This window comes from Dipodomys spectabilis, unplaced genomic scaffold, assembly GCF_019054845.1.
Source record: "Dipodomys spectabilis isolate Male_0828 unplaced genomic scaffold, ASM1905484v1 ptg000115l, whole genome shotgun sequence".
Classification (NCBI taxonomy): Eukaryota; Metazoa; Chordata; class Mammalia; order Rodentia; family Heteromyidae; genus Dipodomys; species Dipodomys spectabilis.
Window position 1 is genome coordinate 2,233,593 of NW_024870792.1, and position 14,203 is coordinate 2,247,795.

A 14,203-nucleotide genomic window follows, 5' to 3' on the forward strand; every position below is an offset into this window, starting at 1 on the left:
CATACAAAGCAACAAAGAAATAATCTTATAAATGCGTTAGAAACACATGCATGAAAGAAACAAAAACATTAAAATACATATTTAAGGGATCTTTCTCCTAACATCACATTATCTGACCTTTTCCGCTTGACTCATACATATACTAGATATTGCATATAAGGGAAACCATGGGACCTATGTTTCTTTGGGCCTGGCTTACTTCACTTAATATAATTTTTTCCAAGCCTTTCCATTTCCTAACAAATGGGGAAATGTCATTCTTTCTGATGGAGGCATAGAATTCCATTGTGTATATATACCACATTTTCTTGATCCATTCATCTACTGAGGGGCATCTGGGTTGGTTCCATATCTTAGCTATGGTAAATAATGCTGCAGTAAACATAATTGTGCTGGTAGCTTTAGTGTGGTCTTGTTTGTAAACATTTGGGTAAATGCCCAAAAGTGGGATTGCTGGGTCATAGGGGGGAGTTCTATGTGTAGTCTTTTGAGGAACCTCTCATATGGCAATCTTTTATGATGAAACTATTTGACAGGCTTTGAAATGGATTCACTTTTTTAAAAGCCCTGGACAAACTGTGACCATAGAAAGTGTGTGTAGGTAGATAGTCATCCAAATAGAAGGAAGCCATCAATGAAATCAGGCCACTCCTCTTACCCAGAGAATGTGCCACACTGTGCTTTCATTTTTTGAAAAGTTTTTGGTAGTCAAGTAATTTGCTTATCATAACAATGTGAAAGGGGAAGTTTTTGTATATCCCAGAGAACATTTTGTTTCATATAGTTAAAAACTGCATGGTTAGGGGTTATTCCCACAAATTACAGGGGTGGAGTACCAGCTGGTTTTCTTCTAATCTCCTATTTCAGTGATATTTTTTGATAGCAAAATGTGGCTGTCACTAAAACAAAATTCTCGAGATAACTGACTTACCTAGAGAAAAAGATTTATTTTAGCTTCTGGTTTTAGAGGTTCCAGTTCAGAGCCCATAGCCTTTGGCCTCTGGGGACTGGGCAGGCTGACAGTGGTAGGAAGACCACAGAGAACTGCTCACCTCATGACCAGGAAGTAACAAAAGTAAAGGCAAGGGGCCCACAATCCCCAGTGACCAAGGACCTCCAGCAAGGCTCTACTCCTAAAAGTCCAGCTCACCTTAAATAGCACCATCCTGAAGAATGACATAAAAAAAATATACAATTGAATCTGTGTGTGTGTGTGTGTGTGTGTGTGTGTGTGTGTGTGTGTGTGTGTGTGTGTGTGTGTGTGTGTGTGTGTGTGTGTGTGTGTGTGTGTGTGTGTTGGTACCTAGGTTTGAACTAAAGTCTATAGTTCTCAGTTGGCTTTTTGTTCACTTGAGCTACATCTCTAGTTTGGCATGCTGCTGGTTAACTGGAGATAGATTTCTCTCAATTTTTTCTAGGATGCTCCAGATCTCAGCCTTCTAAATAGCTAGAATTTGGCACAAGCTGTTGTCTCCTGGCTCAAAGTTTAACATTTCCATGCACTAATTTATGTGTCTGTGTATATTTTTCTGTGTCATTTTAGATTTCAGAAAATGATAGCAGAACAAGTCACTTGCTAATTTAGCTAAATTTCCCTAGTGTACAGTGTTATCCAGATAAAGTTTTGAACAGTGTTTTTACCTCTTAAAATTACACTGTGATTTTAAGATTGTATTTTATTTTAATTTGGGTGCAACTAACATATTTACAGTAATCTATTTTTAATTTTGTAACTATAATACATGTGATACTTTCACTTCTTACAACAGAATTTTTGTTACCTTTCTATAAGAAAATCCGAGGATTTTGTGTTTTTGTTTCTGTTGTGGGTTGACATTTCTTTTAATCTTCAAAATTATAACTGCCAAACTATAGGAAACTACTAGTTTTTGTAGTACTGTTTTCCTTAAGTCGGTCCCCCCTGTTATTTTTCCCCCTTAGCCCAGTATTTTATATTATTGTTATTATTGTTTAGAAACACTGGCTTATTTCTACCTGTCCCTTTTTGTGCTGTTTAGCTCAAAGTCATCAATTTTTATGGGCATGTTTATTTTAAAACTAAATACAGGGAATTATAGCTAATTATCAATTCCTAAATATATTTTCAGTTAAAATACTTAACAGATGTGTAACAAAATATTACAATTAATAAAAATAGGAAACTAGTTATACCTTCAAATATATCTTAGATAGTTTTCAGGTTTCAGGCTTAGGGTTCAAGCTGTTAGAATGCCTTAGGTAAGATTTTTTTTTTCCCTCTGGTCCTGGGGAGGTCCTAACCACTGCCCCTGAGTCTCTTTGTGCTTCAGACTAGCCACAGCACCACTTCTGGCTTTTTCTTGAGTAGTTTATTGGAGATAAGAGTCTCACACTCTTTCCTGCCTGGACTGGCTTCGAACCATGATCCTCAGATCTCAAGTCTCCTGAGTAGCTGGGATTACAGGCATGAGCTACCAGGGCCCAGCTAGCAAAGATGTTTTAAGCTAGGTGCTTTTCTGTGTAATAAAACTCCTTTCCTGGAATCCAAAATGTGTTTTTTTCTATAGTAATAACTCTTACCCTCTCATCCATAGAGGTAATATTCTAACACCCCAACGGTTTTCTCCCACTGTGCATGGAACTGAACCCTTTAAACATGCATATGTGTCTGTGATAAGGTTTTATTTATGTTAGTCACAGCAAGGAATTAATAAGAACAACACAATAAAATTGCAATTATAACAATATACTCTAAAACTCACTTAAAACTTAGAATATTGTTTTCTTCCTAGAATTTTCTATTTAATATCAGGATCATTATTTACCACAGGTTGATGAGATCACACACACACACACACACACACACACACACACACACAAAATGGTAACTGTGGGCCAGGGGTTGATGTACATATTTTACTTTGCTCAGTCATAATTCTCATCATCTACTGGATTATAAAAAATGTTAGCCCTTTGTATGGTTTTTGCCTTTTCCCTTAACAACTTTGTTTTGGTTTTATGGAGTGGACAGTATCTTTTCTGCAATATTGTATGGTATTCTACAGATACCATGTAGGGACCTCACAACCATTTGTGGAATGAGCCAGAAGTGTAATTAGAATGGCTTGCCAACATTTGAACCAGAAATCTAGCTTGATAGTTTCCAACATACTGGTCACTTGAGAAAGAAGAGAGGAGGATGAGGATGAAGAAGAGTGAGGTCTACCTAATTATTTAAAAGCTTAAAATTTATATATATATTTTTTTTATTGTGAGAATACCGTACAGAGGAGTTACAATTACATGGGCAAGATAATGAGTACATCTCTTATCAAGCATTGTTGCCTCTTAGTTGTTTCCCCTTCCCATCCCTTCCCATACTCCCCTCCTCCCCCCACCCGGTCCTCCCCCTACCCTCCACCAAAGTTGTTAAGTTTGTTTTTGGACATAACGACTTGTACATCTCATTGTTGCTTGGGTCCACCTGTGTCCCTAGTTAAATGATTTTTTGTGGAATTACTATATAATAGGCTTTAGGCTGTTTCATTTGCATTCTAATTAGGCTTTTTTTAAGATGAGGAAACAAAGAGAGTTAAGTAGTGCTTAGCTTGGAGATGTTTTATATCCATTTATGACCAAATTTTGTTCGTAGACATGTGGCTGACTCATGTTATTTCTGTGCGTCCATAAGAATTACATGACTGTGAGAAGCCATATTTCCAAATTGAATCTATATAATAGGAGACAGACAGTAAAGTTAGCTTTCCTACTGCTTGGCTTTGGAAAGGCACTGTCTAGTCAGACAGTCCCCTGTGACTATGATGATGAGCATGAACGACTAACACCAATTTTCCTTTCTGGACATTATGCTATTGGAGAAGTCAAAGGTATGGCTGTAAAAGCACCCTTGGGCAGTTCTAAAATCATGTGTGTTGCTGAACTTCAGGAACCTGGGGGTACAGAGGCTGCAATCCAGAGAGGTTTGTGGTTTAGAGCATTGCTGCTTCTGATTGTTTCTGAGTACATGCCCTTCTTTAACTTCACCAAAATGTTGGTTGGTTTCAATGAGAATATTTTCAGTGGGAATTCCAGTCTTGAGACTGTGTTTATTGTCCTCAAATGATCTCCTACAAAAGTTGCTCTTCTGTGCATGGGAGGAAGTGGTTATGAAGGCCTGAGTATGGTGAGCCTGAGAGCTAGCACACGCTTCAACTTCTTTCTGAAGTTGTCAGTATACACAGTTCAGCATTTGTGTTGACAAATGAGAAATGACCTCCTCACCTACATCTGCACTTCCCTCAGTGAATCCTGGTTTAGTAAGCAGTCTTATTTCCCTGCCACAAAAGAAAATAATAATGGAAAGATTGTTTACTGCCAAGTCAGAGAGCGTTGTAAGGAGTCATATCTGTTGTTCTTCCATTCACTGAATTTATGCCTGGTTTGTATTTTACAAATTGTATGTGCACAGCATAGTGCTGGCTAGGATTATGTGGGAATATGAAAGATGGAATAGGAAGGAGGAAGAGCTTTAGCCCCCAGTAAACCCACATTTCAAAACAATTTGTAATTCTCATTATAAACCGGTAAGTAGAGTTTCTTCATTCTGGATTCATTTTAACTCTATAATTAACAAAATAAATGAACAAACATATTAAAGGAATATTCAGACCAAAGCATAGCCAAATGTGTCTTTAATAACATCTCTTGAGTTAGTTATATTAATTCCACACACTGACTAGACTCAGGGAAACTTATAGAAACCAAATGTTTTATTTTCTATGCTAAAAGGAAAAGAAGTACAGCGTACCTATTATGTTCACATTAACAACTGCTTTTATTTTATTGAATGTAATCTGGGTTAAATGGACTCTGCCACTACTTTCCTGTTTGCAAACCATGCAGAGCTTTTATTCTTTTATGGATTATGGCATCTTTTATGGATTATTTAGGATACATGGCTAACTTTTGTGTGTGTGTATGTGCTAGTACTGGGGTTTGAACTCAGGGCTCTGTGCTTGCTGGGCATATGGTTTACCAACTGAGCCACTCCTCCAACCCTTGTTTCTCTAGTTATTTTCAGATAAGGACTAGCCTCCGACATCACCCTCTGCCTTCTTCAAGGCGGGAATTATGAACTTGTGCCACCATGGCTGGTCCATATAATTTATTATTTTTTTAATAGAATTTTTTTTGTCGGTCATGGGACCTGAACTCTGGGCCTGAGCATTGTCCCTCAGCTCTTCAATTCAAGGCTAGCACTCTACCACTTGATCCACAGTGCCACTTCCATTTTTTTCTGCTTATGTGGTACTGAGGAATTAAACCCGGGGCCTCAGGCATGCAAGGCAAACGCTCTACCACTGAGCCAACTTCCCAGCCCCCTCGCTTGGTCTTTTCAATACATATTTATAGTGTAACAGAAAGGTCTTGGTCTTTCTAATTGATATGAGAGTGGTAAACAGGGACCATTGCTATCATGTGTAATATCATGGCTCTGTTGTCCTTGGGGCAGACAGTCCTGCTCACCAACACTTTAAAGTCTATCTCTGATCACTAGGCCTCAACTGCCTTACAAATGTGAGCATGCAACTCCAAGTCACATGGCAGTATTTAATCACAGATGTTATCCGTATTATCCGGAATATGCTTTAATTTGACTTAAGAAAACAAAGACTTGTAGAATTCAGGGCTTTCTCTGTAGATTTCTAGTATACAATTACATCATTTTGAGAAACACTAGTTTGTAGAATATTGGGCAAATATCTCCTTTAGCTGAACAGTAGTTCCTATTTCATTCTCAGAAAAGATGGGGCATTTCTGAGAATGTCTGCTGTCTCCTCTTCCTTCCTTGGCCATAGACAGCTCTCTTGACTATCCATAGACACACATCTTTTTTACTTCCACATAAAAAGGCTTTATAAAAGACTATCTAGGATACATGTGTTTTCATGGACTAAACAGAGTTCAGATGAGTGAAGAGAAAAATTTACACAGTTTCACTTCCTGTTGGAACTGCTTGTAGATTTCTCTCTTTGACTGCACAGTAAACTCCTGGACAAAATGTCTTTGTCTTTTCTCTGTTGAATTCCCACAGTGTGGGAGAATTGTACCCAGCACATAGTAGGTACTTATAAATGTTTGCTGAAAGAATGAATAAATATTAGTATAACGGAGTATCTAGTGGTATGATGTACATCAGATGACTTATTTCAGTCCTAGAAGCATGTGACCCATGGCTTGTCATTATGACAAATGAGCTGATCTGGTGGAAAACTAGTTTTCATCCCCTAGTTTGTACTTGCCTGTAAAACTGGACCAGTTGCCTTCACTGATTAGTAATTAATATCTAGAAAGCAATGAAAAATTTCCCAGTTGGTATACTTTCGCTGTTGCCTCTCTCTTTCCTTTCCTTGCCCTATCATCCTTGTGACTCAGATGAGCTATGATATTTTTCTTATTCATTGGAAATCTGTAGGCCACAGTCCAGAACATGATTATCTTTACCATCACCCAACCCATTATGCGTAGTTCCAGTTAAGGAAGCTGGAGAAAGCAGTCAGCATGTTTGATTTGGGGTTTTGTTCTGTTTGCCTGGCTTCATCTTGATGGCAGACGAGGGAGATAAACTGCATATTTGTTAGAGATAGCTTTTGATTCTTCAGGATCAAAGCATATTGTTACTGACCCTTCTACAAATATTTCTTTGGTTAAGTAATTGTTTGGGGTTTTTTTCTAATTCAGCTTTTTTAAGCCAGTATTTTTATCTCTTACTCCCCCCAAAATATCCACTAGATAGTAAGCTTTGATTTCTATCATTGTGTGTTTGAGACATAAGAGCCTAATAATTGTGGAGAATGTCCTTCCTGATTCTAGCTTTCAAGCTGCAATAAGCTAGCAGGAAACTGACTTTCTGTACACTTTCTTTATATACTTGTTCATACAGCTCTTCATAGTCTTTAAAAAGTAATAGTAGTTAGCTGTTGGCTATAAAGGACAGAAAAGAAAATGTGGCAGTGCTAAATATTAGGTGTTTCCTGTACTATTATGCAAAATGGATCTTCATGAAAATATGAAGCAGAACAACAAGATGCTCTATAAGAGCTAGATCTGAAATATTTATATCATAGATTGATATTTCATACTATAATAGTACAATAATCTGAAAATTTTGTGCTTCTTAATGCTAGCTACTCGAGAGGCAGAGATCAGAAGAATTGTGATCCAAGGCCAGCTATGCATGGTAGCACACCTGGTAGACATGTAAAGCTCTATCCGCCTTTGCACAGATTTGCACAGCATCTGTTTCACCAGTGGTGGTAACTAAGACAATTTCACTTATTTTTTAGGAGTCATTTTTTTATAATGGAATTACAGTGTATTGAACCTATCTATCCCAAGAGGAATAAACTCATGACATGTAACTTATGGTCAGACTCTCGGGAAAATAAATTCCCCCCCAGACAATCTTTTTGTGAATATCCTTTTAGAAGAGGAGGGGGAATCAACCCCTAAAACTGTTGCTTAGATTCAAGCTCATAGTCGGTTTTAACTCAAAGGCAGGGACTGATCAGTATTGTCTATAGTAGTGTTTATGTAGCAAATTTTCAAAGCAATGTGATAATCTTTCTTTTCCCAGTGTGAGAATGGGGAGATGTTGATGCCCACAAAATCTTTCTTGTTTCCATCTTCTGTTGTGCTTGGGATCAAACCTGGAGTCTTATACGTGCTAAGCACATGCTCTACCGCTGAGCTAAATCCCCAGCCTCACAATCTCCTTGAAAGCCAGACTGTCTCTCTCAAGAATATGTGTTCCTAGAATATCAAAGCATCACTGCCATGTGATAGGTTACCAGCACATTCTATAACCATTACAAAAAAAAAATGTACTTGAGTGTGAAATTTCATCCCTAAAGCCTACCACATATGTTTAGACCTGTTTCTTTATTTTGAACAGGGAGAAGATCCAATTTATCCGAACTGAAGGGACCCCTGGCTTGGTGCGTCTCTCAAGTGATGCAGACCTTGTGATGTTGCTGAGGTATGTGCTGTTACTGACAGCCAGGAGCTCCTGGCCTCAGCAAGCACTGTAGAAAATATTATCCTTATAGGCTTTCGCATACATTACACATTTAAGAGCTGCTTTAGTGAGAAGTCATTGCAGACTACATTCTTAAATCAGTGAGGTCTGTTTGACTTTGTTTTTTGTCTGCTGGTGAAGAACATCGAATCATGTCGGGGAAAGGTCATAGAGACAATGAATAAAATGTCCCACTCAGAGGGGGAGCAGAAGAGTAACCAAATAAGGTATACACAGCTTAAGCTCCTCCTTGTGGAACAGAGGTCATATTTATATTTTCTTTCATTTCTTTTCCCCTTCAACTCTGCTTTGTCTCTTTTTGCTGATTCAAGATATTATTTATTTACTTTGTGGTTTTGCAAGTTTAGTTTTGGGAGACCAGATCAGAACATTGAAATTTGGTCCCTGCTACTCTCTCCAACTTGAGGGCCCTTCATGAAACTGACCAGTTGTATTGTCTTTCATAATGGTTAGATTGGCTTTGGCTTTTGAGTGTAGAATAGTTTGGAAGGGAAACCATCAAGTTTTCAAAAGACCAGCTTCCGTATTATCCTTGAGATGTAGGCAAGGCAAAATAAAATCATGTTTTGCTCTATCCAGTGGTCCAGACACTCACCACCAAGGCCTCTGTAGAACTAAAGGAAATGCATGCTGAGCCCCTCAGGCAATGTTTATCTTTCCCGGAGTGCTAACAACTCCATTCAGGTTTTTCAGGGATTTCTCCCCCCTCCTCCCAAAGCCTTTCACTTGAGAGTTGCCACGTTTATCACTGTATTTCTGACTGCCAAAGGATTGTTGCTAAAAGTTACTTCCCTTTCTAACGGTGTAGTTGAACCAAAACTCAAAGGAGATAATCACTTTCCATAGATGCTTCACTACATTTACCCTGACCTATGGGAATCCTGCTTCTCAGCCTTGGTGATGTTCTTTCTCCTGTGCTATACTACAATATTGTTGATTAAGAAAAGAAAGAACCTCAAGAATAATATATACTTATAGAGCACTTATGTAATTGTAACAACCTATGTGTGTGTGTGCGCGCACACACGTATATGGCCTGTGCACATGAATAGGTATATGTTACAAATTGTGAAACTGTGAAAGGAAGATACCTGTTCAGTCATGATAGAATAAAAGAATAAACGGAACCTCTAGGACAGTGGGACAGATGAAATATCTGCTTTCTCTCACGTGGAAGCAAGGCTGCTCCCTACCCCTAGGCTAAAGTAGGCATTTTGTTTCTTGTTTCCCCAGTTTATTTGAAGAAGAGATAATGTCATATGTGCCTCCACATGCCTTACTCCACCCCAGCTACTGTCAGTCCCCCCGTGGCTCTCCTGTGTCGTCGCCTCAGAACTCACCAGGTGAGTCCAGCTGCTGTGCACAGTGAATCCTCTGAGCACTTGGCCCTAAAGTCAGTCCATCACGAGGAATAGGAACACTTGGGGTACATGGTTAGTGTTAGCACAGGTACTTGTGTGGTATTTGCTATCTCATAAAAATAGCTTGTTTCCATGGGGACTCATTTTGACAGAAAGGTAATGTTAGAAGTATGACATACTCAGATATAGAATTTATTTTCATTATATTATGGAATACCAAACACATCTTGGAAAAATGTTAGGGTGTGAAAAGTATGCAAGCTTTTTTGATTTAAAAAGTTCTAGTGAGAAGACAGATGTGATGAGCCATAAAGTCTCTGCACTCAAGAAATAATGTGAAATTTGAGTGGGTCAATGTAGTAGACTCGGATATTTTCCCCTATGGTTTTCACTAGCTGGATTACATAGGAAAAACAAAAACAAAGATCAGTGAGCAGAGAAAACACATGGACAGATAAAATATTTGTAAGTTTAAACTTCTGGAAAGAAGGAAATGAATGAGTGAGCAAATGGATGAATAGTAAAAAATGAAGCTTAGCAAATGTATTTTCTGAAGGGAAGAAGTCATGATATTGCAGACGCAACTGTGTTTATCCTCATTGGAAGCAAAGGGTCATTCGCACTTCAACATACCAGAATTCACTGTGTCCCTTAAGGCTGCTAGATGGGAAGTGGCTGTGGCCCAAAGTGGTAGAGTGCTAGCCTTGAACGATAAAGCTTAGGGACAATGCCCAATCCCAAGTTCAAGCACAAGGACTGACCAAAACACCAAAACCACAAACCTGCTAGATGTTCTTTAGCATAATGTATATGTCTTTACATATTGCTATGATAGTGAAGCCATAGCCAAACTGAATACTGCAAACAGGAGAAGGCCCATTAATTTCCTCACGTAACACAGATTTATTGAGCATCCAACTCTGATCCAAGCAGTAAATTAGGCCTTGGTTGTAGAAACTTATGAATACAGATTTTGCCTTTGAAGGGTTCACGGTGGAGCAGTGAGTCAGCAGTGACTCTGTAACGCTGTGCAATAGAGAGATGTATGGGAACAGCTGCTCCCAAAGGTGGGAGTAATTATTCCATCAGGGCCAATTGAGTATTTGTGGACAGTGAAGACAAAAGCCAGGAGTGGAGTCTCTAAGGATAGTGAACAGGAATTTGACAGTTGCATCCAAGAAGGAAGGGGGCATCCTTGCCAAAAGAGTAATGTAAGTTAAGTCACAGAAGCATGAATGTAGTTTAAGGGCCAGTTAATAATTACAAGAGAAGGGAAGTTTTCTCAGCGCTCAGGTTGGAAAGGCAGACCAGGGCCCATTAGTCATTGAAGCTTTACTTGGTAGTCCTCTCAAAGTTTGCAGACAGAGGAACATCACTAGTACTCTGCTTTATGGTGATCAAATTGGTAGCAATGAGGAGAGTGTCTTAGAATCTGAGAGGATGAAAAGCCAGAGGCACCATTTAGGAGGCTGTGGCCTCAGCCCAATGACCTGATAAAAGGCTGACTACGGAGGGCAGTGAAAGAGAAAGGGAATGAATTAAAGGGATATGCAGGCGCAGAGACACCCAGACTTTGGCAGATTTGAAGGTCCTCACTGTCCACATCGTGAGGTAAATGTTAGCACCACTTACCAAGACAGGAATAAGGTTGGAATGTGGGGTAGTGGTGAAGTGAATTTGCCTTTGAACATGTTTGAAGGTTGATAGCTTAGAAGTCAGCCTATAGTCAGTGGTAGCAATGGAAACCCAGAGCATGAATTAGAGGAAGATAATATAAGGATGTTGAACATGAGTAACTCCACTATCTAAGAGATGGGCTGAGATAAAAGAGTGAATAAATGAAGGAGAAACAGCAAATTTTGGAGTAGAATTAGAAAAGTGATTTCAGGAGATCCAATTTTTCAAGGTGTGGTTACGAGAGCCAACTGTGCAAAAAAGTCCAAGAAGGATGAGGTATGAAGAAAGGCCACTAGATCTGAAATCTATGAAGTTACACATTATCTTTGCTGTAGCTGATCTATGATGATGTATTAGATTGTGACCACTTACAGAATGATACAGGGTATAAAATAAAGGCCTAGCCTCTCTGGAGAAAAAAAATATATACACACATATGTATGTATGTATACACACACACACACACACACACACACACACACACACACATTACCAGATTGTGTCTCTTCTGAACTCTATGAAAGCATGCGATCAAAACGTGATACTTTGTGTGCATTCCAAATGGTGACTCAATTTACTTCTTCCTTTAGGGTCACAAATACACATGTATAATCCACTGTGATGATAAAACGCATTCTGGAAACTTTGGTGGAAACTTTTTTTCCAAGGACATGTGTAATCCAAATATATCTCAATAGCTAGCAGAGTTTGCAGTGGTTTTAATTTTCAGAAAGAATCCTGTCTATAGTCTTGGCCTATTCCATTTCATTGGGTTTCGTTTGATCTTGAGTGTGGGATGTCCTGGCTGATAGCAGTGGAAGTGGCCATAACGTGTTCCACATGATCAGAAAGGACCCAGGAGCCGGCTTCCCCTGAGGAGGCCTGACGCCTTTGTAAAAGCTACATTTCCACCAGCTTTTTTTTAAAGGGGTCTGCTCCTTTAGCTTGTGACTAGAATTCTACACCTCTCATGGCGTGAGAATCACCTTGTGAAAATTGTGACAGGAATACATTTTTAATAATCTTCATTCAAAATGCCTACGAATGTTTCTAGGTTCTCATTGCAAGCCCATCTACATGTCTCTTCAAGCACTGCAGGGAGAGGGGGGCCTTCGGAAAGTGTGACTCACCGCTTTCTGCAGCTGCTAAAGAGTGTTCACCTCAAATTTGTCAAATTTTTGGAATGTGAGGTTTATTTTTCCTAGGACTATTATAATGCCAATTCTAACCTCAGCCTTGCCAGAAGGAAAAGATCTTTGCAAACACCAGATGGTTTATTGTGCCAAATAAGGTACCCCAAAGTTTATTTAGGCGGTGCATTTCTAGGAATTTCAATGCAATAGCACCTAATTTACCTAATAGTGTTGGAGATGTGCTCTCATATGTGAATTTTCCAGGTAACCAAAGCTGTGACTTTCACGACATAGGAAGTCACTTAACCCATTATTTGCTGCAACTCTTTGCAAATACATTACATTGCTCCTTGCTTCCCTATTCGTAGCACATGGAGGATATGCTGTAGTCCGTGGTGATGGTTATATAGCTGAAAGTTACAGAACAGAGCTGGATTTTTTTTTCTTTTTTTTAACCACAACTGCATTATCAGGACACTAGGACTATATGAAGCCACACACAAGGGAAGTAAAACCTACTCAGAGAACATGAGGAGGCTGAGTAGGTCTTTACTTAAGGTTGTCTTGAGGGAGTAGACAATGAGGGGGAATGAGTTCTCCCAATATATAGATCCTTAAGATCTTTCCCTCCCTTTACCCTGCAAAATCTGTGTCTTCCTGGATACATCCTCTGTACTCTCTTATTTGATACATTCTCTCTTCTCTATCTCCCTTCCTCGTCCCTTACCTAGATACTGTCTCTGTTTTTCATAGTAGTCTTCATTGTCTTCACCCCTAGTGTTCTCAGGATGCCTGTCATTGCTTTGTCCTTCAGCATTATTCTCTTTTTAATAAGTTGTTTCTTTGCCAAGATCTGAGAACTCAGAGCGTCAGCTTGCTGTTGTCAGTGAGTGGTATGTACATGCGCATCTCAAGCTCCAAACACAACCTGAGGGCCTTTACTGCTCTTAAAGAATAAAGCAAAAATGTGAGGACTGCAGTGCCAGTTTCCAAAAATGTTCCTCCCCCCACCTGAAGTTCCCACACCGAGCTGAGCCTGCTGGAAATTATTGTAATGCTCAATGATTTGTTCTTGCACTAAGGAGAAATTGTAAAATAAATTTCATGGAATTTTTTTAATGGAAAGTGGACCAGGAGAGAACTGGAATCCAAACTGTCCCAGGGAAGAGGCCTGGAGATGTGTTGGATTAGGCAGAGGCCATCTGGGTTCCAAGATGCACGCCCAGAGCCAGAAAAGACTCAGACTTTTCCAGGCTTTAGTGTCAACATTTCTTCTAGTGTCAGCTGACATATTTTGCCAGATAGAATTCTTTACTCTGTCTATGACTGCAAGGTTGTAATAGTACATGGGAATAGTGTACAACTGTATGAAAGCCCTTAAGATCTGCCTAGAGATGACAAAAGAAAAACAGCTCCAATATTTATAACTGGAGAAAAATTTTCTGCAAATTATTGCCATAATGTTTACCATCCATGCAGTTGTTCCCTCATTTGATCACTTACAGGATCTAAAACAGAGTGTTTTGTATCAGGTTCTCTTTTGTAATGGATGATAAACACAATCAAAGTACTCTCTCTGTAAGAGTATTACATCCTGAAAGCTCATTTGCAGACTTGGTTCTCATTACAATTCTAGCTCATTATTCCAAGAACATTTTTGTTTTTAAAGCAGAAATCACATTCCTGCTCTGGAATCTCTTGACATTGTACCTGACTTGTACTCATAATTGATCAAGAGGCATTGTACTCACAAATTGATAAACTGAGTTGAAATCTCTTTGTATAATAATGTAAAGATAATAAGAAATTAATTAAAAACAGGAATTTGATAGGCAGACGCAGGAAAATTCTGAGTTCGAGGCCATGCCTGGGATACATAGCAAGGCCATTAAAAACAAAAAAAGAACTTGACAAAGATCAGCAGCATAATTGACCATAATTTTTGTTTTGTTTTA

At 39.0% G+C, this 14,203-nt stretch overlaps 1 protein-coding gene across 1 annotated transcript in view; it reads left to right on the forward strand.

Annotated features, from left to right (window-relative positions):
* Hecw2 (HECT, C2 and WW domain containing E3 ubiquitin protein ligase 2) overlaps window positions 1–14,203 on the forward strand; it is a 215,097-nt gene that overhangs the window by 153,990 nt on the left and 46,904 nt on the right. The window contains exons 18-19 of the mRNA XM_042688309.1: window positions 7,934–8,017; window positions 9,311–9,420. Coding sequence (XP_042544243.1) covers window positions 7,934–8,017; window positions 9,311–9,420 — 194 coding nt within the window. The remainder of the gene's footprint in view (window positions 1–7,933; window positions 8,018–9,310; window positions 9,421–14,203) is intronic.